The following is a 25,518-nucleotide window of genomic DNA, read 5'->3' as shown; positions in this document are numbered from 1 at the left end:
GGAACAATACAAAATAAATGACTGTGACCGGTTTCAATGCACCGTAAAGAGGTCAGACCGAGGAAGACGTTGAGCCTTTGCGTGGAAGACTTCTGACTTCATCCCCACATCCTCCCTCACCAGAGGGAGACCCCTACTACGGACAATGCATGCACCAGGGGAGGGGCAGTATGTAAATGAATTTCCAGAAGGATAATGAATATGTAGATGGATTCCAAGAATTCTGCTGAATATGTATGGCCTTGGCTTACAAATCTATAGCATTTTTGCTTGCTGGTGTGCAAGTTTGGTGGAGTGACCCCCCTTGCATTCAGCCGGCTGAATAAACATACCTGCTTTATAACCTAACTGGGTTATAGAGTTTGATTCTGCATGTCAGAGATCTGTCTGAATAAAGCAATTTTTAACATGGTTCTTGAAGGATTAATCTAAGAACTACTAATGAATGTCTGTGAATTAGGAATGAATACAGATGTCTTATCCCTTTAGAAACACAACATAAGCATCAGACCACCTGAATGGGAGTAGTATCTGTAATTTAACTGTGTCATTTGTTCTCAGAGTGTCAGGATTTATACATTTCTTCTTACAGAATTAATGATTAAGCAATTTATACCTCATTAAGTGCTCCTTTTGATACTTCATGAGTTTTCTACACAGTAGACCATCAAAATTAAGAAAAAATTGTTAAAATGAATTTACAGTTTTTTTGCATTCTCTGTAACTGACGTCTTTTTTTTCTGCAATCAATGACATCAAGTGATCCAATGAAGTACTGAAACAAATTGATTTCTAATCTTACCGGCATTTATAGTTCTGCTGTTCAGATACACAGGTTGCATTGTTCAAGCAAGGCAATAACTCACATGGATTCAGTATTCTCTCACAGAACTTGCCAGTGAATAACGGCAGACAGCTACATGCTACATCCTGTAGAAGAAAAGGAAATTGGTAATAAATATATGTTGTACTCAACTAATAAAAAATTAGTATTTACTTCCATTATTAAAGAGATCCTAAAGAGGACATAGTAAGCAGTCTAGGTATACACAACAAAAAACAGCTCTAGCCCCAGATTGGTTTTAAACACAATTTAGGAAAGTGGAATAGGCCTTCCAGCACAAATTATACCAGAGTTGGGTTTGCTAATTGGAAATATTCCAGCTCTAAATATATCTGGCATTGTGAAGAAGCTTTATAATTTGTGTATGTTTTTTGTCCTTTCTATATTTGTTTCAGCATGAAAGACTCTATTAAACAGTAGCAGTACATGAGGTATATCAGATATCGAAGTACTCAATAACCACAGAGGAAAGAAAATGGTTTGTATTTTTTTTTTCCCTCAAAATATGAAAGACATTTGCCAGTTACTGTAATCAATAGTTTACATAGAAAAACAGTAAGTTATATCACAACAAAATATTTATTAGAGCTAATACTTTCATTCTTATTTTTCTCTCCAGTATAATGCCCTTTACAGGCATTTTCATATTAGAAAGTAAACAAAAATTATATAGTTTTTTTTTTCCCCGATGAAAATCACAATTTGCAAAATTTAGAAATCCATCATATTTTTAGAAACTTAGATGTCACCTTTTCTTTCTCTTGTGAATGAGCATATATCACTAATCTATGTTAAGTGAGTTTTTGATCTCTTCTTTTACTATTTTCTTCTGTAATCACTGCTATTTACAATAGTCATGTTAATGAAAGGAAATTGGCAATGCATTTTGAAATACTACCAAACATGACTCTGTTATCAAACCTTGGTAAACATGCATGAGCTCATTTTATTTTATACACATATATATATATAGAAAATCACTGGAAAAGCAACAATAAACTTCTAAACAAGAAAGATGATTGTACTATCTAATAGTACTAATAAATACTACTACTACTAATAAATAAAAATAAATGAATAATAATAATAATAAATACTAATAAAATATCCCATTTTATTGAAGCAAGTTTTTAAAAAAATGAAAAAAACACTGCTAGCTTCTTAAGTGATATCCAAACATCTCAACTGAAAATAGGGAATTCAGGCTTTTTAATTAAAGAAGTATTATAAACATGACACATGCATTTAATGCAATGTTTCTTCATGATACATGTAAAGCTAACCTTAAATTAGAATCAAATTGTTTGGCACTGTGTTCAAACACAGATCTCTGAAGCTTATACTTACATTTGGCAAATCGATACATGTACCTCTGTTTTGACATGGCCTTGAAGAACACTCATTGATATCAACTTCACAGTCCTGACCAAGAAAACCTGCTGGACAATCACAAATATATCCAGACTGATTATATTGGCATACACCCCTGTTCAGGCATGGCTGAGATGCACAAGGGTCACCAGGTTCCTCACAAAAAGGACCTAAAAAAACAAACATAGGAAATTAGAGTTTCTTTGAGAGAAAGATACTTAGTATGCCCATAGGCATTATGTTGCTACCATGTTGTGTTTGACCATTATTCTACGTTAATTTTTTAATTATTTTGTTTGTGGATCAGATCCAAGGCTCAGCCAAACAAGCATAATGAGTGACCACCTACTTACAATCCATCACTCCTTTTGTCACCTCTCCGTGTTTTCCCATATTTTTACTTACTTAGAACTTTCCTAAGTGTTTGTCCCCATTGATCCCAGTTTTGTCACATTCATACACAAATTCACCATTTCTGATAGCGTGACTTAGATAATCTTAGCTTTATGTGGGATTACTGAAATCGTTGCACAGACCATGTTGGCTTTGCAAGAATATAATCTCCCCCCCAAATCCTTCCCCCTACCTTAATTATCTATGAAATTTTCTCATTAAATTCTCCCTTGACCATCTGTGAAATCCATTCTCCATTCCTGGTACTATCTGTAACTTCTGCCAACTACTCACTCAGCAATGTTGTTTTCAGTAATTTCTCATGTTCTGTCCAATAGTTTCTCATGTTCTGTTTGGTTATTGCAAGCCCAGTTAGGGGCCTACAAATCTGTCTGCATACTCCAACAGTTATGAGCTGCCTTGTTGTTTTGGGCAATTAACTTTTCTATTTTTTTAATAGAGCAACACCAAAGATGTAGAAGGACAATAGCAGATTGAATCAGATTGAATCAATAGAGCTCCAGAGCAGGTCACTCTGGCCCAGGATGCAACAATCAAGAGTATTTCCATTTACTTATGGAAAATCACAAAGCAAATATGATTTTTTGCATATCTGGTATTTGATATTCTGCTTACAAATTACATCAGAAGTACTTTTTTTTCAATTACTTGTTGTAGGAACAACATCAAGTTCATAATAAATCTATTTTGATGTAGTAACTAGTCAGTCACTTGATTCAAGAGAAATAAACTTGACTCAAGAGAAACAAAAATAGACATTCATACAATAACCTGCATTTTTTTAAAAAGATGTATTTTCTTGAAATGGTAAACAAAATGCTTTTAAACTCAGAATTGTAAACTTCTAAGAAAACAGCTAATTTGTTCTAAACCAATTTGTAGATAAACATGTGGGTCACTAAATAATTTTCTTGCCATACTAGCTATATGGAACAATTGTAAGTATGTGGAACAACATTAACTAGATTCCAAATACCATACTCAATCTCTATTATATACAAAAACAGCTGATAGAACAAACACCTTGCAAGAAAATACCATTAGCAGAAAAAGGGTCAAACAACATTTTCCTTTTTGTCACTCACTCCATTCACTGGAACCAGCTGTTTCAGTAAGGTAAAATAAATCAGGCTTATCTTTAAGGATATATTATTCACTTTTCTTTTGCATCAGAGGATATTCAAAGAATCCTTTCTGAATTTGATTATATCTCTCATCACCATAGTAACAAAATTACAGTAAAACAGTATAGAAGCTTGTAGATGTTAGAGCTTGCTAATAGGAAAAACCAAGAATACCAATCCTCAGAATGAGGCCACTGACTGGTATTAGTGTATATATGAGAACTTTTGGAACAGAAAGTGAGTGGAATTATTTCTTATTATTAGATTTAATATTTAGCTGTCCCGTTATTCTTCAGTACAGTACTGTAACCCAGCAGCACTCACAGATGATCTTTGTATGGAAACTAAGATTATACGTCAATGCTTACCCTATTTATTTTTTTTCCTTTGACTTGAGTACACCTGACAAGTATGGGTACTCCTGACTCACCCACATTACACAGCTGCAGAAGGCAAATCATCTGTGACTCAACCAAAATACAGATAACACAGTTCCTCAAACCAAATGAATTACTGAGTTGTTCTTTACATTGTTTCTACCCGTAAAATCTAATCCTCATAGTTATTTTTCCACCAGAAATATACAAATTTTCTGAGCTTTTTGATAAAAATGCCACTGGGTATGATTATTAAAACAACGAAAGGCTAAATGAACAAAATAACACAGCACAATGAAGGCCAATTGAGGAGGAAAAAAAAAAAAAGATGAAAGAGGTTCCTTTTTGGTAATGCTGTGTTCATTTGTTGCAAAGCGGTGAAAGAGCTATTATTCTGCTAAAAATGACATAGTGATATTTTTTTTTTTTTTTTTTTTTTTTTTTTAGTGAAGACTAAAAGTAGCTGGAAGAGGAATAGAGAAAAGCTTGACAGGAGAAAAGGAAACTGTTAATCACAGCATGGGAGGAAAGAATATATGGTTCAAGGATTGCAAAAAAAAAAAAAAAAAGTGTTAAACTTCTTTTTTTTTCCTTGGCGTCATCATGCAAAAAGAAATATATATATATATATATATCTTTTTGCTACTTTGGAAAAAGAGTGCATTTAAGTTTGAACTGGGAGCCAATTACCTAACCAAGTCAAAGAGGATCAATTTTAAAGTGACAGAAGCAGCAACTGCAATTGTGATCTAAAATACAAAGCACAACTTCAATAGGTCTATCTAGAGTGAATTCAATAAATACCAATGGTCTAACATCTTTTAGGAAGAGTTCAGTGCTGAACAGGAATGTTTCTTTAATCATTAAAGCCATGTATTTGGCATTCCTCTGCTTTATAATGTATTGAGTTCAGAATCTATGAAAAGTAAGAACAATGCTGTTTCACCTGAACATCTATGCCTGATGAGTTTGACAAATCAAGTCAACAAAAGGAATTCCGGGGAACCAATGTTTTGAGCTTTTTATTCTTTAATTCCTGAACCTGATGTCACATTCAATATATTTTCAAAAGAAGATTGAAAGGTGACTTGATCACAGCTCTCAGTGGGAGAAAATGTCAAGCACTTAAGGGCTTTCTAATTCAGTGGAGAAAAGTGTAACAAAAACACTTGTCTGAAGAGAAAGCTGAATCGAATAAAGTTAGAAATGCCTCACATATTTTTATGAGTGAGTTATCTGCAACAGACTATCGTGAAGGAACTGTATTCTACAGTTGTTTATGTTTTCATGTCAAGGCTAGATGGTTTTTGAAAGACTATACTTTAACTATATATAAGATAGAAGCCTTAGTATGTAGGTAAGCTAAGCCATATAAAATCTGGCCAGAATAGGTGAACTTGTTCTCTAAACTTAAGAATCTTTTAATCTATTTTGACTCAAACGATCTACAAGACATGTTAAAGATTGTATAAAATTCCTACAGATTTCCTATTTAAGAGTTCACTTTTTTGCTTTTTTTCTTTTACATGTCAATGAATAAAATTCTTCACAATCTTCGTATGAAAAAGTCAAGTAACAGCAGGTTTTTTTTATTTATTTAACTGTATCCTTAGTATGCTAGTCTTCCATAATTTCACTGCTATGTTTGAAAGATCATCCACTAAAAGTAAAAAGAACATTGTTGGCACATTTGATAAAGATAAATCAGTTGATTAAGATACTATATAGTTCAATTTGCATAAATATACTGATTAACATACATTTATCTATATATATATATAAATGTGTGTCTCTCTGGGCTTTGTGTTTATATAAGCATTTCTCTTCTTAGGGAGAGAAAGTAGCAAAATATGTGAAAGATCATCTTAGCTTGCTATGCTCTGATATGATTTCAGTACTTTTATTTTGTCATTCCCCTCAGGAAAAAAGTATTTTCTAAAGCAGCTATGCGTAAAGCATACTAGAATATTTCAGGAAACAGCATGTATTACACCAATATTCATTCACTTATCAGTACTCTAGTTGGAATGAAGAGATATCATTTCAGGGTTAGCATAAAAAAGGGGAACTATTTAGTGGTAGAGTGATTTATTTTTTGTTTAGATGAAACAAATGGTTGCTAGGAGTTACAATCAAAGACCAAGATACAGTGTAGGCAGCAAACAGCAGAAAATATGTGAATGTTGAGAAATTGTTAATATTTCAATATGCTTAATATCATAACTGAAATTACATAAACCCACTTAATATATCATGTCCTCCTTATGACATGTCATTACTAATGCTTATCACCCATTTTCACTTTAAAACTAACTCCAGAATAAGGCTCTTTTAATTCGAAGACCATTGGATTTTAGTTGATTAAATGAAAACATTTCTGTAATTAAATTAATCCTTATTTGCACAGCACAGTTAGCAATTCATTGTAATTAGTCTCATTCAGTTCACTCCTTGCTTTTACTTCCACGAGTTTCATTAGCTGTTTTTTCTTTTAAACACAAAGCTGAAATGAATTTTAGTATTTCTCTTCACTGAAAGAATGTATTTTGTTTCTATTTAGAAAAAACACTGCAACACAAGCTCTTGTCTCTCACATATCCAGACCATGAAATATAATAATATGCTGGTATTTCTCAGGAATCCGTCTTGGGACTGGTACTCTTTAATGTCTTTATCAATGACCTAGGCAGTGGAATCAAGAGCACTCTGCAAGTTTGCTGATGACACTAAGCTGAGTGGTGTACATGAAATAACAGAAGAAAGGGATGCCATCCAATGGGACATGAACAAGCTTGAGAATCGTGCCCATGAGAACCTAATAAGGTTCAACAAGGCTGAGTGTAAGGTGTTGTGCTTGGGTTGGGACAATACCAGATATATGTGCAGGCTGGGAGAAGAACTCATAGAGAGCAGCCTTGAGTAGGAGGACTTAGGTATTCTGATGTATGAAAAGCTGAACATGAGCCAGCAGTGTGCTCTTGCCGCCTAGAACGCCAGGAGTATCCTGAGCTGCATCAAAGGAGGAGTAGCCTGCAGGGAGAAGGAGGTGATTGTCCCCTTCTACTCTGCTCTCTTGAGGACCCATCTGGAATACTGTGTCCAAGCCTGGGGCCCCTAAAACGAGAAAGATGTGGAGCTGTTGGAGAGAGTCCAGAGAAGAGCTACGAAGATGATCAGAGTGCTGGAGCACCTCCCCAATGAAGAAAGGTTGAGGGAGTTGAGTTTGTTTAGCTGAGAGAAGGCTCCAAGGAGACCTTGTTGTGGCCATTCAGTACTTAAAGGAAGATTATAAACAGGAGGGAGACTGGAGATGATCTAGTCCAACTCCCATGCTAAAGCAAGTTCCCTACAGTAGGTCACACAATAAAGCATCCAGGAGAACATGATCTCCTGATCTCTCTGTGTAGTTTGCTCCAGTGCTTTGTAACCCTCAAAGCAAAGAAGGGGAGTTGGAACTATATCATCTTTAAAGTCTCTTCCAACCCAAGCCATTATGTGATCTATACATGATTCTACTAAATAGTAATATCATATTGATAACTCCATGTACATTTCTAATAAAATAATCAACACCTTTTTTTTTTTTTTTTTTTCCCCGCATGTGAAATTTCAATAAGAGTTTGAAAGAAAATGAAACTGAAATTAAGGCTTAAACCTAAGTCTCAGAAGAGACTGAGTGCAAACCATCCTGAAAGACTACAAGCCAAATTAAGTTTGGCTACAAACTTAATTTTAGACAAAATAGGCAGTGTCAAAGCTCACTTGATGTGCTTTACACAAAGTTCCAGTCAGTAGACTTGAGAGAAGTCATTTTTAAAGCAAATGAATGAAAACATTTCCACTAGAAAATAGCCTATTAGAGGCAAAATAATGCTGTAGAGATTCATTCAGAGTCTTTGTCAACTTTTTCTTTTACTTTTCTTATAAGTAAAAAAATACTTATAAGTATAAATATATACATATTTACTTTATAATATATTTATTTTATAATATAAAAAATAAAAAAATACTTATCTTATAAGTATACTTATATCTTGACTAAACATAGCGTATAGAAATTATAAAATGGCTGAAGGAAATAGAGGTGGACTGACTGAGTTGATGCCATCCTATCCACAGTGAAGTCAGTGGCACTACTGATGGAAGGCTGTTACTCCCCAGGGCAAGGATAGGGTATCACTCTAATTGTAACAGATCAGTATATTATTCCTGATTTAAAATCATTTCATAGTTATTCATTTTGTTGCAGAAATAGATGTTCACTTTGCTGCTAGGAGCAGCAGGAAGAATAGCCATAATGTTCAAGATACCATCTCTGCCCACCCACATAAAGTTTATATTTAAAGTTGCCTTTCTTGCAGCAAGCTCCTAGGGCTTAATGATGGATATTTGAGAAGAAGTTTCCTGAGGAAACAGATAGAAACCATTTCTATTATAAAAAAGTGTGGGCAAAACAGCAAGAATAAATTGAATAGAAAGAAAACAGTCACAGAAGAAAGAAAAAGGTTAAATGACTAAAATGGCTTATATCCTTAGCTGTTTGTGTCACAGGGATGTATATTTATGGATCTTCAAGAGCTGTTGTAAAAAATAAAAACTTTTTTTTTTTTTCCAGTGAAAAATAGGTTAAAAAATCTTAAAGAAAATAAACTTATTTAGAACAAATATGATCCAGATTTTTCTACTTTATTTTCTGTGTGTTTATGGCCAGCTAGAAATGAAGTGCAACATCCCTCCTGAAGAGCTTAATGACATGGGAAAAGAATACGCCTCAAGGCATATAAGTCTATTAAATTCGTAATGAACAAGGTGTTACTTAAAACTTCTATGGATGTCTATTAAAAAAACAAACAAACAACAACAACAAAAAACTGAAAATTCCTCAACCTTTTTGTTGTTTGTGAAGCAAGAAAACCATATTACCCTCTTTTCAGTTTAATAGAGTCATGACTGGTAGTTTCAATACGTCATAATGACAATGATTAGCTGCCTACTGAAATCCTATCCTGTAAAATATTCTTAACCCTTTCTTCTGAAAATAAAATAAAATAAAATAAAATTGTAATATTTTCATGATATTTCACTCAGCTAAGGAAGGAAGACTAAGAGGGAGGGTGAGAGGGTTTCCTAGTAAGGCATCAGTTTCCTCTAACATGCTCTAGAGTAAACACAATAGACACGGCAAGCACTTTCACAGACTAAAGAAAATGCTAAATAATAAAAAATGGTGCCTTAACAATTCAATCTGTAATTGAAGATATCTTAAAAGAACTTAACTTCTAAAACATGTGTAAATTATTAACTGTCAAAATAAATAGATTCACCATTTATTCCAGAACTGACCCACTTAAGAAGTAAGAGAAAGGTCCTGATCCTGAAATGCTCTATTTTTTTTCTATGGAATATATACTAAAGAAAGTTACACAGGTACATTTACATGATACTACAAGCAAAACAAAATCTCTTCTTTACATTTACTTTGCTCAGATTTGCTGACTTGGTAGCCAATGCAGGATGAGAAGATAGTTAATCATTCTATTAATTGAAAGGACTCAGTGTAGGTCAACAAGATAAACAGAATAGCAGTTCAAAAATTAGCAAACCTTATAATTTGGTACTATTGTGACAAAAATAAGATTCTATTTAATTAAATATTTTTATTACTAAAAAGACTACAACAATATTAAGATGGCCTATCTCCAATCAGTCCACAGAATAAGAAATATGATATACTGATAAAGAAAGAAGATAAATGTACAGGGTAGATCATAAATGTTTATTCTTAAAATAACAGATGCAGAAAAACTTAAGTTTTGAAAATTAAAACAATTTGAGATCTGTGGTAATGTATTGGTGAAGTTAGCTCTTTATTAAAATCCTAAAGAACGTTAAAAAAGCTTGACACAATTAATCATAAGGAAATTTGTAGGAACAAAATGGCTTTTGTAGACCAAACCCGACTTTTAATTTGCTTGCTTATTCCTCTGCTGTTTTTTATCAAATCAATAAATGCATTTTAACTTCCACCAGTCTTTGATTACTTGAAGATTTTGATCCTCGCTGTTACAAAATCCTGAAAATCAACATTTTTTTAAATTGAATTAACTCAATCAATTGATTTTCTTCTAGACTCTTCTTGCTTAAAATGAAAAGGGACAAATGGAAAGAGGCAAAAACTCTTCAGCATACACTGAATGCCTTTTTGATGAGATTTATAAAATATTGGCCAGAATTAATCTGAAACACTCAACACACTTCGGGACATTCTGTTTTATAAAAACATAAACTGTTCACAACATGAATAACAATCTTAGCCATATTATGTGCAATCTTGTTATTTATGATTGTTAGTACTTACCTTTCTAACACTGTAAAACTAGATGAGACTTTAAAGAACACGGAAAAGTCTGATTGACATTTTTGAAAGCACCTAAATGGCTTGACACACAAAATAAATGTGCTATGTGAGATATCCCACTTAGAAATCTCTTCTAGTAAAGTCAGACAACTTCACATCTTAAAATAGCTTGTTATAAAGTAGTGTTGGCAGCTCAATATTGAATTTTAAATTTCATTTTTGAGGCGAGTTAGGTACTTCGATATTCTGTGAAGCCCCATTTTCAAAAACAATCTAGGTCCCCATAGAATGGAAATTCTATTGCTGGCACAGAAAATATGGTGATAAATGACAGCTTTAAACAGTGGAAAGCACATTTCAACCATATGTTTTTCAAAAGTGATCGTGAACTATGTGCTAGCAGGTTTACTGAATTCTACATAATAATTTATTCTGCCCATCTTCTTTTTCCTTCTTTTTTTTTTTCCTCAGTGTATCTTTGAAATCCATGAGATTTACTGTACATTTCATAGCACGGTTTTATTTAGTTTAGTTACTCATGGGGCCTCAGGTAACATATAGTCTACCTATACCTATATATAGCATATAGTAGCTTTGTCATCAATGAATGTATTTGCAGTTCAGGCAAGAACAACTTGAAATTAATAATAGCGAGAGTATCCTACGTCTCCAAAATTAAAGAAGGTTTTAAAACAAATAATGACAAAAAACAAAAACAAACAAACAAAACAGTAATAGCAACAACAAAAGGCTTTTAACAGAAAGAATGATACACTGTAGAGAAATAAGCCTTTATCTATCCCTCGGATAGAAGCCACCAAATAATTTCAAATGAGACTCACAGATTTATGTTTTTCTATTATTCTGTGATTGATGAGACATAAAGTCTCAAACGAACTTACATTTTTTACCTGCCAATATTATAGGAAAAATTCAACAACTCTGAAACTTTGATTAAAGCTTCTGAGTCAAAGAATAGCTACTACAGTTATAAGAAACACATAGAACATAAGTTCCCATTTGTACAAGTTTAAGTATGAAAGTGACAGAGTAGAAAGAAACAACTGAAGACATATACATCTTTCTTTGGTAAGAATCTGGGTTATATTTGTTGGGTCATTTTAAATTCACTTATACAAACATGCAAATGTTACATACCCCAGTCTTCAGGCAGACATAGTCATGTTTATTGGCTATCTTTGTCTCAGTGCATGTATACTCATACAATCTGATAGAGACAAAAAGCATCCTCTAAGAAAGCTACTGAATGTATATCAGTGAAATGCATCAGTAGATGCAATAAGTATATTTAGCAAATTCCTCAGCTTTCTTTCCTACAGGGTAGAAGTCCCCAGATCAATAATATTTTTTAGGTCTCTGGACACAAAAAGATAAAAGTTTAGAGAAGAAAAAGCAAGAAACGGACTTTCTCTACAAGGTTTCTAAAAATTGACTCTAGTACTATGTAACTCAGTATTCAGCAATCATCACTACAACTTAATAAATGCAAACATTTAAGAATTATAAGTATTTTAAAACTCTTCAAAAACTATTTGTTATTAACATTTCTTGCTATTTTTATCTGTACATTTCTTTCTTTCATTTTCAAGAATTCCTCTGAAACCAGGAAAAATCAGAGCCATAATATTTTAAATACGGATAGCTGTTCAGATAGTCATATGAGTCCAGGAAAAGCTTTAAATAGAGCAGCAGATGGAAAGCCAGCATTTTGCTACTTTTTATTTCCATAGTTTTCAAAAATAACAAGCCTAATAGCAGATTCCTTTCATTACAGTGAAACAGAGGGTTTCAGCTGAGATACATCCCTACTAAATTACTTAACATTGTGCAGAAACATGTCTGTAGATTTGAGGCAACTACTAAGATCTGAAAAACAGATCTTGGAGAGATATCCACTTGAAATTCAATAAGCAAGGTCAGGGTTGAGGAAGAAACATAAATTACAGGAATATATTCTGTGAGGGTGTATGCTCAAGCAACTTCGGAGAACAGGAAGATATGCTAGATAAGGGAAGGCCTGAGGCAGAAGTGGAAATTGAGTACACTGCTGCTGCTGCTGCTGATGATGACGATTATGATGCTTATGAGGAGGAGGAGGAGAAGGGATTGGATGGTAGAAAAAGTGAAATCAAATAGAGCCTTTGAGTATCAGGAAAGGAGTCCACTTAGGTAACGAAGAAACAGTACAATCATCGTTTTCAAGGAAGTCAGCCTTTGAGCAGACAAATCTTAGAACTGTAACTTTTAATTTCCAATAACCTTTGAGTATATTTCAATTTCCTGAGTCCAAATTTGAGACGTAGAATGCACTTGTCACTGACAACATGCAAGAGTAATAATATTAAGAGGGGAATAGGGTCCAGGGTCTTTCATAAAAGGGACTGGCATCATCAAAAATGGGTGGCACTGTCACAGTCTTAAATTCTAAAACAATTATGTAATATAGATCAATACAGGCCTGGTATAATAAAACACCTTTGGAAAGTGGAGACAACACGAACTGTAAGGGAATGCAAGTACAGGATGATCTGGGGCACAGGCTTTATGCTAGATCTGGTGGCTACAAGCAACTTATCAGTGGTTAGGTAAGGAAAAGCAGACCTGGAGCTGAAAGAAACTGGTCTTAAGGGTAAAAAAAAAAAAAAGAAGGAAAGAATATCTAACTTATACAAAGGCCACCGTACACAGTAAATTCAGATGTAAAGAAGCTGGAAAAAGGTAAGCATAGCTTCTAGAAAAGGGTTCAAGAAATGTGTATATGACAACTGTAATTATTACTGAAATATTTTCTGTGTAGTATATTGTTAATATTTCAATTATACTATACATCTGTCTGTATACACACAGTATTACCTCAAGAGTCCTATATTCAAACATTAAATATTGAAACATCCAGTGTTAGCAAGATAAGAGGTCTGTGCTCCGAGACACATAAAAAAGTTTTGTGCGACCTTACATGTATCATATAAAAACTAAAACCCTATTAAAACCACCAGAGTAAATTAAGCAGGTCCAGAAGATCATTTGTTCCATCCTAAAAAAATGTCTATGACAGATGCAAAGAATTGTTCCTGGGCAACCTATCTGTCTTCTAACAAAATAGGGCAAACCAAATAAATAGTTCAGGTTAGATATAGAACTCTATGCAAGGGATCTGAAGTAACATTAAACTAGTTAATGAAGAACATCCAAATGTTTTTCAAAGAAATGGATAAATCAGAGAATATAGTCTTACTACAGATTCATCTTCAGAAGCATTCAGAAATAATGCTTTGCAGAAAAACAGAAAAATTAATTCATAAAAATAATGTTTTTTAGTCTGTTGATTTTGCTGTCAAGGTGGTAAACCATGTATGTTTGTTTGTTTAAATTACTTGTTACTTTTTGGAAAAGAAAACAATGAAAGAAAACATATTTCAAATGTGATGCATTCCTGCCTTTGTTTTAACACTTTTAAGACTGTGGTTAACGTATCCTTTTCATTTCTCCTAAAATGTATTTTTATTTTCATCTTTTGCCTCCATTCATTTTGAAAAATGCTTTTAATTCAAAAGATCTGAGTTGAATTTTATTATGTTTGTACAATTCAGAAAATAGACTCAAATTTGTTTTAAGAGGATTTAAGTCTATAAGTAACATGAACAGAAGAATATTCAAAGCTCTCTAAAAGCTTTGAAAACTTTTTGAAATCACGACTTTTGGCTGTAATTCACAAGTTGACATTATTTTCTTGTAAGACTAATTTGGTTTTGTCTAATAATCTGTAAATAACAGACACACAGCGTGGAATTCCCTTTAAAAGAAGACAGATGTTATCTTATTTAAAATCCTCTTAATACTCTTAATTGGGCAGCAAGCTGTCTGGACTGATCACCAGAGCTTTAAACTATATTTGATGGGGGAAGGGAACGTACTTCTGAGTGATAGAGAACGTTCAAGGAACACTGTCACATACAGGAGGGGAAAATCTCAGATTTGTCCCAGAGGAATTTTGGAGGGCTACTCCAAGAACGTAACAAGCACAATAGCGCAGATGAAGTGCCTCTACAACAATGCACACAACATGGGAAATAAGCAGGATAGAAACCATGGTGCAATTAGAAAACTGTGACTTGAATGCTACAGTTGGACAAATTGCACAACTGGAATACTACAATTGAGGGCAACAAGTGTTTTAGAAGGCATAGGCAGGGCAGGAAGGACAGGGGACTTGCCCTCTATGTTAAGTAGATGGATTCCAAAGAGCTGCCTCTAAAAAACAGCCATGATCAGGTTAGAGTTCGAGGGTTAAAATTAGAGACCAAACCAATAAAAGAACATCTAGTGGCCAGGTGCTACAACAGGCCACCTGAGTAAGGGGAGCCTGTTGATGAGGTCTTCTTTCTTTTACAAGAGGCATAATGTTTGCAGGCTCCCAATCTGATGGGATATTTCAACCACCAGATGTCTGCTGGGAAAGCAACGCAGTGGATTGCAAAAAATTGAGGAGACTCTTGGAGCTTACTGAAGATAACTTTCTGGCCCAGGTACTGGACAAACTAACCAGAGTGTGTTATTGAACCTGGTGCTCACCAATGCAGAGGAGATTATTAAAGAGGTTAAGACTGGAGGTAGTTTAGGCTGTGGCAACCATGTTAAGTTCATGATCTTGAGGAATATGAACCTGGCAAAATGCAGTTTGGACCCTGATCTTCGAGAGAGCAAACTTATGACGTTTTAAGGAATTACTGGATGGGATCCCCTGGGAAACTGTCCGTAGGAACACAGGAATGGAAAAAGCTGGCAGCTCTTTAAGAATGCCTGTCTGAAAGCACAAGAGCTTTCCATCCCTCAGCATAAGAAATCAAGAAGAGGAGGCATGGATAAGCAAGGATCTGCTGATCAAACTTAGGCATAAGAAGGAAAAGTACAGGCAGTGAACTAAGAGATGTGGCCTGGCAAGAATAGAGGAACGCCATCTGGACATACAGAGATGGGATCAGGAAAACGAAGGTGCAAATGGAAATGAAATTTGTGAAGGATGTGAAAAACAACAAGAAGTTTTTCTATAAGTACATTGGTCAGAAAAGACAGGCAAAGGAGAGTGTACCTCCTCTGATAAATGTGAAGGGAGACCTGGCTTCGAAGGACATGAGGAAGGCTGAGTTCTTTGCTTCAATTTTCTCTGGCAGCCAGGCTTCCCAATACTCTTGTGTCCCTGAACCTCTAGGTGGTCAGGGAAGCAAAATTCATCCGACTGTAAGAGCAGAGTAAGTCCTGGACCACCTCATGAGAATGAATATATACAAATCTATAAGGCCCAATGACATGTATCCTAGGCTCCAAATGAGCTGGCTCATCTGGTTCACAAGCCACTCTCCATCACATTTGAAAAGTCATGGCTGCCAGGTGAAGTTACCTCCCTTGGTCTGCTGATCATGCTTTTCTTGATGTAAGTCAGTATACGGTTGGCATTCTGGACTGCAAGTGCACATTGCCAGCTCATGTTGAGTCTTTCATCAACTGACATCCTCAAATCCTTCTCTTCAGGGCTGCTCTTAAGCAGTCCTTCTCTACCCAGCCTGTATCTGTGCTTGGGATTGGCCTGACCCAGATGCAGGACCTTGCACTTGGCCTTGTTGAACTTCATGAGATTGCCATGGCCCCATCTCTCAAGGCCATCAAGGTCCTTCTGGATGGCATCCCTTTCCTCTAGTGTGTCAACAGCACCACTCAGCATGGTGTCATTAAAAGGTAGTATAGTACACTATAGTACAGTTTAGTACATTGTGGAATAGTACAGTATATTATAGTCTAGTGTAGTACAATACAGTGTAATACAGCATTATTATAATAAACATACACTCACTGCAAGTAAGTTAGAACAAAAAGTATCTGTGTGGTCTAGTAAAAAATGTACTAATTACCTTATTATTTACTCCAAGGTAAGAAAAACTCTAAAACAAAACAGAACTAAGTATAGGAGAGTATGGAAGACAAGACAGAAATGCTGATAGCACTATAAAATGGGCAAACATATGCAAATATTTATATATAATATTTATAGCTTCCTATCTGATTTTTAAGCTGCTTGAGTTTCAGAGTCAAGAGAAACAATTGCAATCTTAATTTGTTCATTGAAGAGTGAGAGCTCTTCTGCCCTATTTGATATACAATGTTATCAGTCAAGACTAATCCATTCAATCTGCACGAATTCTTAGGAACAAAATCTGAACTGTAAACATTAGCTAAATGAATTATTGAGTCATTTAAGTGCTACACACTAATGTACTATTTCTGATGCTGGATGAGTGGAGTTACATCTCCCAGGACATTACTCCGGAAGATAAAGCCAAACAGCATGATAGGTTCTATCTATACCTGTCTCAAGTTGATTTTCTTTTCCTTCATTTTCTTTTAATGTAACAGGGCCTAGTCTCTTTCTCCCACTCCTCTCCACACTGGAAGCCAGTGGAGAAGAGACAAGGGGAACTTGCTGCTCAATTGAGATAAACAATTTTACTAAAAATGGTAAAGAAATGTGAGCTAATGCAATATAAAAGGAATCAAGAGTAACACATCAAACAGATGGGAAAGGGAACATCTCCTAACCATTAGTTGTAAGGTTGGCAGTGCAGAACAGAAGAGGGCATTCTCACGTCGCTACAGCATATTGCATTTCCCCCACAGAAACCACTTGGGAAGGACTGGAGCACTCTGGGAACTCTAGTCCTCCCTTAGCAGCAGTTCCAATTCCACCAGTTCATTGCATGATGTCATGATTTGGAATACCTATGGAAAACCATGAAAATAACTTTTTGCCTCACATGTTATTTAGCAACCAGTGTTACTCTTCTGCTGGTGTTAAAGCTGAGGATAAACTGTGATGCCCTCGAATGGGAAAAGTATGATGGATTTAACTAGACCAAGAACAAGAGAAATGACAAATAATGCAGAAGTAATACTATGCAGATTATAATGGTGTAAAAGCAATTCTACTAATCTGTGTTATGAATTTGGTAGAAAATTAGAGTTACATGTTATGCTCAAATTATTATGAGCAAAAGAAAATGAGCCAATGATTTTAGCTAGTCCAATAAAAATTTTAACAGTCTAACAATTTATATTCATTACTTAACATAGAAGAGCATAAAAACCCTAAAATACTTATAGAATAAGATGTACTAATATCCCCTTTCTCTGTTGTCATATCCGCCCTTCCCATGGCTTTCTGGATCACAAAGGTGATCGTTATCATACTTCTCAATAAGGAGATGAATGTTCAAGCATTAACTATGAGAGTTACAAGCATCTTAATGCCTTCTTGATGAAAGATATAATGCTTATTGAAGTGGTTTCTTCCTCCTTTCTCAGGCCTAGGTTGTTTGCTTTAAATATATTTTCCTGTCACAGCCCACTTCCATTAGGCTGACAGCTGTGGCCTCAGCCCCACACACAGCAAGGGCACAGTTAAGCAGTGAATGGTGGCAGTGGTGGTGTCACCCAGAGTTACTATTCCCAAAGCTGAAGGTAAAGTAGTGCAGCAGCAGCCACTGGGTCACAGTGAAGGGCTTAAACCAGTTAAATCCTATCCAAATCTATTTCTTGCTAATTTTACTCATCCTGCTACTATAAAACAGTCAGTTATTTCATTCAGAACACTGATTTTAAACACAAAGTATAAAGTATAAAATCTGATCCAGCCTCAAAGCCAATGTGATCCAAATAAGCCAAAAGGGATTGTTTTATCCTTTCTCTTCATTCTGTTCTATTTTCAAATTATTTCTTCTATTCTCTTTTTATATCCTTGATTTCTATTCATCTCTAATATCAAGCTTATTTTTCCATCTATTCTATTTGATAATATAAACCTTTACAGTTGTAATGATCACTAAACTTACCAAGGTTCCAGCTATCATTCTCATTTCCTAAGCTTTTCCTGTCCTTTGATAGAAAGACTATAATTCATAAACATAATTCTGTAGTTTTAGCTTCTAGAATCTCAGTGCATATGAGATCTGGATATTAGAGGAGATTTAAGGCTGATTTTTATTTGAAAACATGTACTTCGATTATTAGGAACCACTAAGTATAATCAGTTTTGCAATTTACTCATTACTAGTTAAATTAAAACCTAATTAATAACAAAATTGTATTGCATAGATGGTTGTCTTTAGCAAGTCATTGCATAGCCTTCAGTATCTTACTGACAAATTACACAGTTGCTATATGAAATAGTTTTCTAATTCTGTCAGAGTGAGCAATAATCAGAAGAACACATTTCACAGTCCAGTCAATCTTTTAGCTGATTTCTATATTCATTTTTTCAAGCTTCCTGCTATGTATTATCTCCAGTAGAAGTTGTATTGTTTGAGTTTCCTCCAGATGAGTGAGACAACATATTTCCAAATTTTTGGGTTATGAACTGATATTAGAATGGGTAATTTGGCCTCAATAACCAGTTACACAGTTGCCTTTTGAAGTAAATAATCTGAGTTTTTAAGATACTACATATAGTGTTTACTGACTTTTATTTGAAATTAAATCTAATTTTGTTGTAATTTTTTTTGGCTTGGTCTAAGACTAGACTTCCTCAGAGAAATGAAAAGCCATTTGGAAGGATAAGGTCATGGGATACATTGAAAGAGAGATGCATGAGTTGAGATTTGTTTGAATTGTCTTTGTAACTGATTTTAAAAGATAATAATTTTATGCAAAATACATAGGCATGTATTTAAATTCTGTTCTATTGTTTTATTTATTGCTGGTTTAAAGAGGCATAATATATCAACTGAGATCATCAAACAAAAGTGATTCTGTTTGTTATCTAAACCTTTTAAGTGCATTCCTGAATGGGTGCCATTAGTCCATACTGCTTGCTTCACTTAGTTTAGAATGATGCTACTGATGTCAGTAACTCTGACTCACTTACAGTCCTCTCTCTCCCACCTGCCGTTTGACTGAACTGCCTTCTGTTCTTGATTTACTGTCCTATTAAATACTCTTATGAAATACTTTGAATATTCCTATTAAAATGATGAAAGTACTGTTGATATTGAGTCACAATATATGTTTACAGTTAATATTATTACTACCAATTAGAGGAGATAGGAAGAAATTTTTTAAAAGGATATTATTTTCATATCTGTAAATCTTTTGTGTGTAAGAGATGCATGTGAATGCTTATATAAAGCAGAAGCTTCTAAGACCTACCATTTAGCAAAGCCCTAAAAGAGCTGTAGTTAGTGATTTATATTTATAGTACATAACAATCTATGCATTTGGAGGCATATAATTCCGGTAGGATAAATATATAACTATATAACAAGTTCTGAGTTTTTGACTAGGTTTTTGCTGGGTAGATTAAATTTTGAATTTTTTTTCTAATGTAGAACCACTTTATATGTTTTGGTTAGTGGGCTCAAGGTTCAATGCACATTCACTAGAGTCACTTCTGTGTGATTATGGTCAGTGTGCTGGAAAGTTTTCAATGGATTTGCATTCTCAGAACACTGGTGTATGACACTTACAAATCACTGTGAGTCAGAATGAGAACCAAACTGATTGAAATATGACAGAACTCCTCTTCTTGAAGAGTGATAAAAAATATTTTTTTTGCAAATGGCTCATTTGGAAAGTTTGGAATTAGAATTATTATTCTGGATAGTAAACTAAATAATCAGTCAATAATCGCGCTCTATCCTGCACTGAACTTTTGGCCTATTTTGCAGGAAAGAATACCAGTATTGAGGATGATTTTCAAAATGAACCATGGGTAAACTGAATTTGCAGACTATTTAAATCTCTTCTATTGGGAGCTTCTGACAAAAACTGCTATACTGATCAATTGTCAACATGCAGACCAATAATTTTCAAATAATGATCAACGTGATAATCAATAATTTGTCCATACAGTAATGAAGAAAAAAAAAATTCTAAATTGAAATGTCATGGCAAAAGGCCTCAAGGAGTTATATTCTTTAATTATATAATATTTAACCAACACTAGTATTATTACAATAATACATAAATTCTAATTTAGTTACAGGAAATGTTTATATTTCTAATTGTATGTGCAACTAATGTTTTTAATAAATTAATTTCAATCGGGCTGGCATTCTTTTGAAACAATATAAGAATACTTTCTAAAAATGAAAGACTGCCTAATATAAAAAGAAAAGAGGATTTGCTTTCAAAAAGCACTACCCTATATTTTAATGACTTTGATTCATCACTGTGCGGACAAAGATAGTGCTGAAAGCTATACTATCTGTTAACTTCAGAGTGATTAATGACAAGGCAAGATATCAGGTATCTCAGAGTTGAGAACCGATTAGCTTGAGAAAAAGCTGAAAAGCCAGAGGGAAGAAATAAGTCATAGTAACAAAAGGAGATGAAGAAGCATTGCAGTTCTCTTGACTGTAGATTGATATGCTCCTGTAGTCATCCTTAGTGTCAAAAGAAATTTCAAATTACTGCTCATGCATGCTATAGATCTACATTTGAACAAACTACAACAAGTTGACCAGTAAAACACTGAGGGCTTAAGAGAGACGTAAGAGCTGCCAGTAGCAAAGTAAAAATATTATTCCCTAGATTCCATAAAAACAACAACATAGGTTTAAATATAGAAAAACAAACAGCAGCAATTTTGTTCCATTAACATGTATATATATATATTTAAGTATTGAACTGTAATGGAGCAAATAGAATTGTACGTGCACACAATGTAAGTTAAATCTGTAAAACATATGGAATTCTCTTTTCTTTTTTTTCTTTTTTTTTTTTTTGAACTCTAAGAGTTCTCAGTCCACTCAGTGCACTGTCAGAATAAATATATTATGAGTTTACATTCTACAAGGATATGCATCAAACAAAAGGACAAGGATTCAGAATTACTCAATCTCAACAGCATTTTATACAATATGTTACTCTGCCCTTCTAACTTTTCTGCATTTGCAATCATTCTCATCATTCAAAAAAACCTTTGTTCCTTGTATACCACAGCATTTCTCGAAAGGGGTGAATTCCATATATGATTGCTTATGTTTGTATGAATCCTTCTTTGTTTTCTGGCTCAAAGCTTGCTTCCTGAGGTATTTCTTGTGATAAGACTCTAGGAGATGCCAGGTGGGTGCTGCCGCGTGGCAATCAACATCACTGTCTGGACAATTTACATTTGAAAGTATTTCTTTGGAGCTGTTTGCCTTACGCCCAAGAGTTAAGGGAGTGCTCAGGACTGTTTACTGGACTGTTTACTGGCGAAGATCTGTCCTGTGACCAAATTACTCCTGTTTGCTATGGGAGACTGGGGGATGATACCATCATATCCTGTGAAGACAAGATATTAGTTGGCATCTCCATACTCCCTCTTATCTGCTGGCAAGGCCAGGGAGATGGGAACAAAAGGAGTTCCTGCTGAGATCCAAAAGCCAGAAGCTGTCATTCCAAAAGGCTGACTCAACCACTTTGAACTTATAAATAAGCTTGTGCTGCAATCACAGTCATCATCGTCGGTGTCGCGGTGGTCACCGTCCTCATCAACGGAACAACGCCCAACAGCCGACCTCTACTGAAGAGCAACGACTGAACCATGAACCACACTGGACCCATGGTGGTGACTATCTCTCTCTTGCCTCCTATAGAGACTCCTTGCTTCTATTTTCTATCTTTTCTACTGCCCTTCTTCCCTTCCCCATTACCCCAATCTGTAATAGTGTCCATCCTCCCCTTTCTTCATCTCCCTTATTAACATTTGTAATAAACTGGTCGGACCAACATTTGAACAGTTGTTTCTTAATCTCATGCCGGGTATACCTATATCAAAGAACCTCCTCTCCCTCCTATAAATTGGAGCGAGACAATGTTGATAAGCATCCACACAAGCTGCTGTCTTGCACAACAATTATATACGGTATAGTGAAGTTAGAAAGCATTGAATGAATCTGGTTTCAGTAACTGTTCTGTTTCTTTGTATAGAACAATAACTACAAAATTAAGGAAACCCTACTGTGATAAACAAATCATTCTTTAGTTGTTGAGTGTTGTTAAAATGGTGCCTGTTAACTGATCTTCTAGAAAATTAATAGAGTACAGAATACCTGCTGGTTTTAAAGGCCAATAATAACAGTAAGAAATTGTGAGCATCTAATTTTGATAATGAACACTTATTAAGCTCTTTATTCCTTCAGTGAGAGAGATCCCTTTTGGACAAATCAAATCATGTGTTTACTTCCGCATTCTGTATCAATGTACAGTAATGGATCACCTCAAGGTACAGTGGTCAGTTATTTTACAGGCAACTCACAGGGATGAACCACTTAAGCCTGGAAGAATCAGTTTGTTTATATAGAAGCCTGGTTATGTAAGACCATGTGATCTGCAGCCTAGGTCTCATGAAAACTTCAGCAGTAATTACAAGACTTTGGTAACTAAGTTCTCTCTCTATACAGAACTGGGGTAATATACCCTCTAAATAGCTACTGCCTATCCCTCAAGGCCATTACATTCTACAGGCACTGATTTTTCTGTCTTCTATATCTGCCTAATATGAAGATGCCATATTTAGGGTAGAGCTGCCCCAATCTAATGTGTTTGCTGCCCATCTTCAGTGATGTAATTGGGATAATGGAGCTAAATGATATTTATTCACTTCTAATTAAAGTAATAGACAAAGACAACAGCTTATCCGTACTTTTCTTACTCTGATGCTTTTCTACCCATTTTCAGTGAGGATATAAAAATTAGAAGTCTCTTTACATTACCAGAAAAGCTCAATATATTATACATGATTAGAGAAAGACTTGCATATTGATAACAAAAAAGTCACACCACATCATAAGAGGCTACAGTTACAGGCAATCACAGATAATTTTAATAAAACTGAGCTTTAATCACTTTCTGTGTAGACCATATCACTTTCATGGAAACTTACTGCCGAATGTTTGTATGTTTGGTTCACAAAATTTTGTCTTGTGTTTAAAATTCAAATATTCATTAAGTATATAGACATACCATTACAGAATGTCACCATACCGATAAGTTTTCAGGAGCTTCACTGTTTTTAAAAAAATATTTAATGATTATTTAATGATCATAATTAAGTTTAATTTGTTTTAAATAATGCAATCACAAAATACAAAAATACACTTTAAACTGAAGTAAATATGCAGATTGAAGTATATGCAGATTGGCTACTTCTTTTACCTAAAACTAAATTCATGTTTTAAGTGACTTGTTCCTCTTAGCCAATAAAGCCATAGTAACCTTGCAGCTGCAATTCAGTCTATTCAAAACACATTTCTTGCAGTTCACATAAATGTGAATTCATTTATGGAATGATGTTTGACTCAGGGGTTTAAATCTTTTGTAAATGATCACTGAAATAAATCCATAAAATCATGTTGGTCACACTGAAAAATGAGTTTGATACAATTGAGAGTCTATAATCACAAATTGTTAAGATGTATGAAGAACAGCTTTTTGCTATGGAATATAGATTTCAAAATACTTCAGAAATGTAATATGCAATCCTATGGAGCATGTGCAGAATTCTATAATTAAGTAAGAAAATTATGCAATATCTGCTGAAATAGCAGTACTCAGAAAAAAGTTTCATGCTTTTAGACTATCACATTCAAAATGTGAATCACTGATTTTTTTCTGCTGAAAAAAATAACTTGTATAAAAAGGAAAAACTTACTGCATAAATACATATATATAGGTATTTTCTGTGAAATATTTTCTCCTTTAATTTTTTTTAATTTTGGGCACTGGCATGATTTTGACTAGAAATTAAGGCAGCAGTGGTACTTTCTAAAGATCTAAGGGCTTGAAAACTGCCCTTTTTTCTCTGTTGCACTGCTGCAGTTCTGAGCAGTGGACACACACAACAGGTTTAAAATAACCTGAATATGTAGAAATTTACACCTTTTCTACTATCAAGCATTAAATAAAATGTTATTCACTGACCATATTCAAAGAATTTACACATTATTATCATATGTTTTTTTCGAATAGCTATGTCAATATATAATTAACACACAGGAAAATAGGAATGAGATTACACAGTATTTCTTGCTATGATCACATAATTTGGATATATATTCAAAATCAATACTATACCAGTCCTCTTATTTTTTGTTATATCAACTCCTGCAGTGCAGAAACATAGACAAAGTGATAGGCAGATGTCATAGTTGGAATTTAGAAATGCTTTGCCAGCAAATCTCAGCTGGAAGGCTTTGAAGCTGCCTGGGTTGGCAAAATGAATGAAGGAAAACAACAATATGCAATTACTCACAAATGAATTCACTATGTAAAGACCTGGTGAGCCAACAGTTGGAGTTCCAAAGAGCAAGCTTGTTACTATGTTACTCTTTTGGCAATACATTCAGTATGATGGAAGAACACAGGAGGTCATAAAACGTTATATTTACAATTTTATGAGGGCAATGAATGTCATGAAATGACAAACTCTTACGTCCCTATATAGGAAAGGTTAATGTGAACATACAATCAAAATTTGTGAAGCTTACAGAAAGGACATAGATCAGTATAGCTTTAGGGAGGAAAAGTAGTATACTGCAATTTCCGGTGGTAATTGATACAGACTCACAGAATGGTTTGTGTTTGAAGGGACCTTGAATATCATCTAGTTCCTACTGCCCTACCATGAGCAGGGACACCTCTCACTAGACCAGGTTGCCCAAAGCGTGATCCAACCTGGTCCTGAAAACCTCCAGGGATGGAGCATCCACAGCTTCTCCAGAAAACTTGTTTAAGTTCCTCAATATCTGAAGTAAATCTCCCCTCTTCTAGTTCAAAGCCATTACCCGTTGTCTTATCACTAACCTCCATGTTAAATAAGTCCCTTTCCCTGTAAGTACTGAAAGGCTACTATAGAATCTCCTTCTTTTCTCTAGGCTCAACAACCCCATATCACCTATGTCTTCATAGGAGAAGTGCTCCAGTCCCCTGATTATCTTGATGGCCCTCCTCTGTACCCTGCCTGACAGATGTGTATCTTAT

General features: G+C 34.6%; 1 protein-coding gene across 3 annotated transcripts in view; it reads right to left on the bottom strand.

The window, feature by feature from the left end:
• The window catches only part of LOC121110182 (protein eyes shut homolog), a 133,755-nt gene that overhangs the window by 6,720 nt on the left and 101,517 nt on the right, over window positions 1-25,518 (bottom strand). For all 3 annotated transcript variants that reach the window (XM_040698535.2, XM_046939329.1, XM_040698536.2), the window contains 2 exons: window positions 2,192-2,385; window positions 803-930 (listed from right to left, as the gene is read on the bottom strand). In XM_040698535.2, the coding sequence (XP_040554469.1) occupies window positions 803-930; window positions 2,192-2,385 (322 nt within the window). The remainder of the gene's footprint in view (window positions 1-802; window positions 931-2,191; window positions 2,386-25,518) is intronic.

Source organism: Gallus gallus, chromosome 3 (genome assembly GCF_016699485.2).
Source record: "Gallus gallus isolate bGalGal1 chromosome 3, bGalGal1.mat.broiler.GRCg7b, whole genome shotgun sequence".
Lineage (NCBI taxonomy): Eukaryota > Metazoa > Chordata > Aves > Galliformes > Phasianidae > Gallus > Gallus gallus.
Note: the sequence above shows the minus strand (reverse complement) of the source record. Positions and strands in the feature narration are given on the sequence as shown.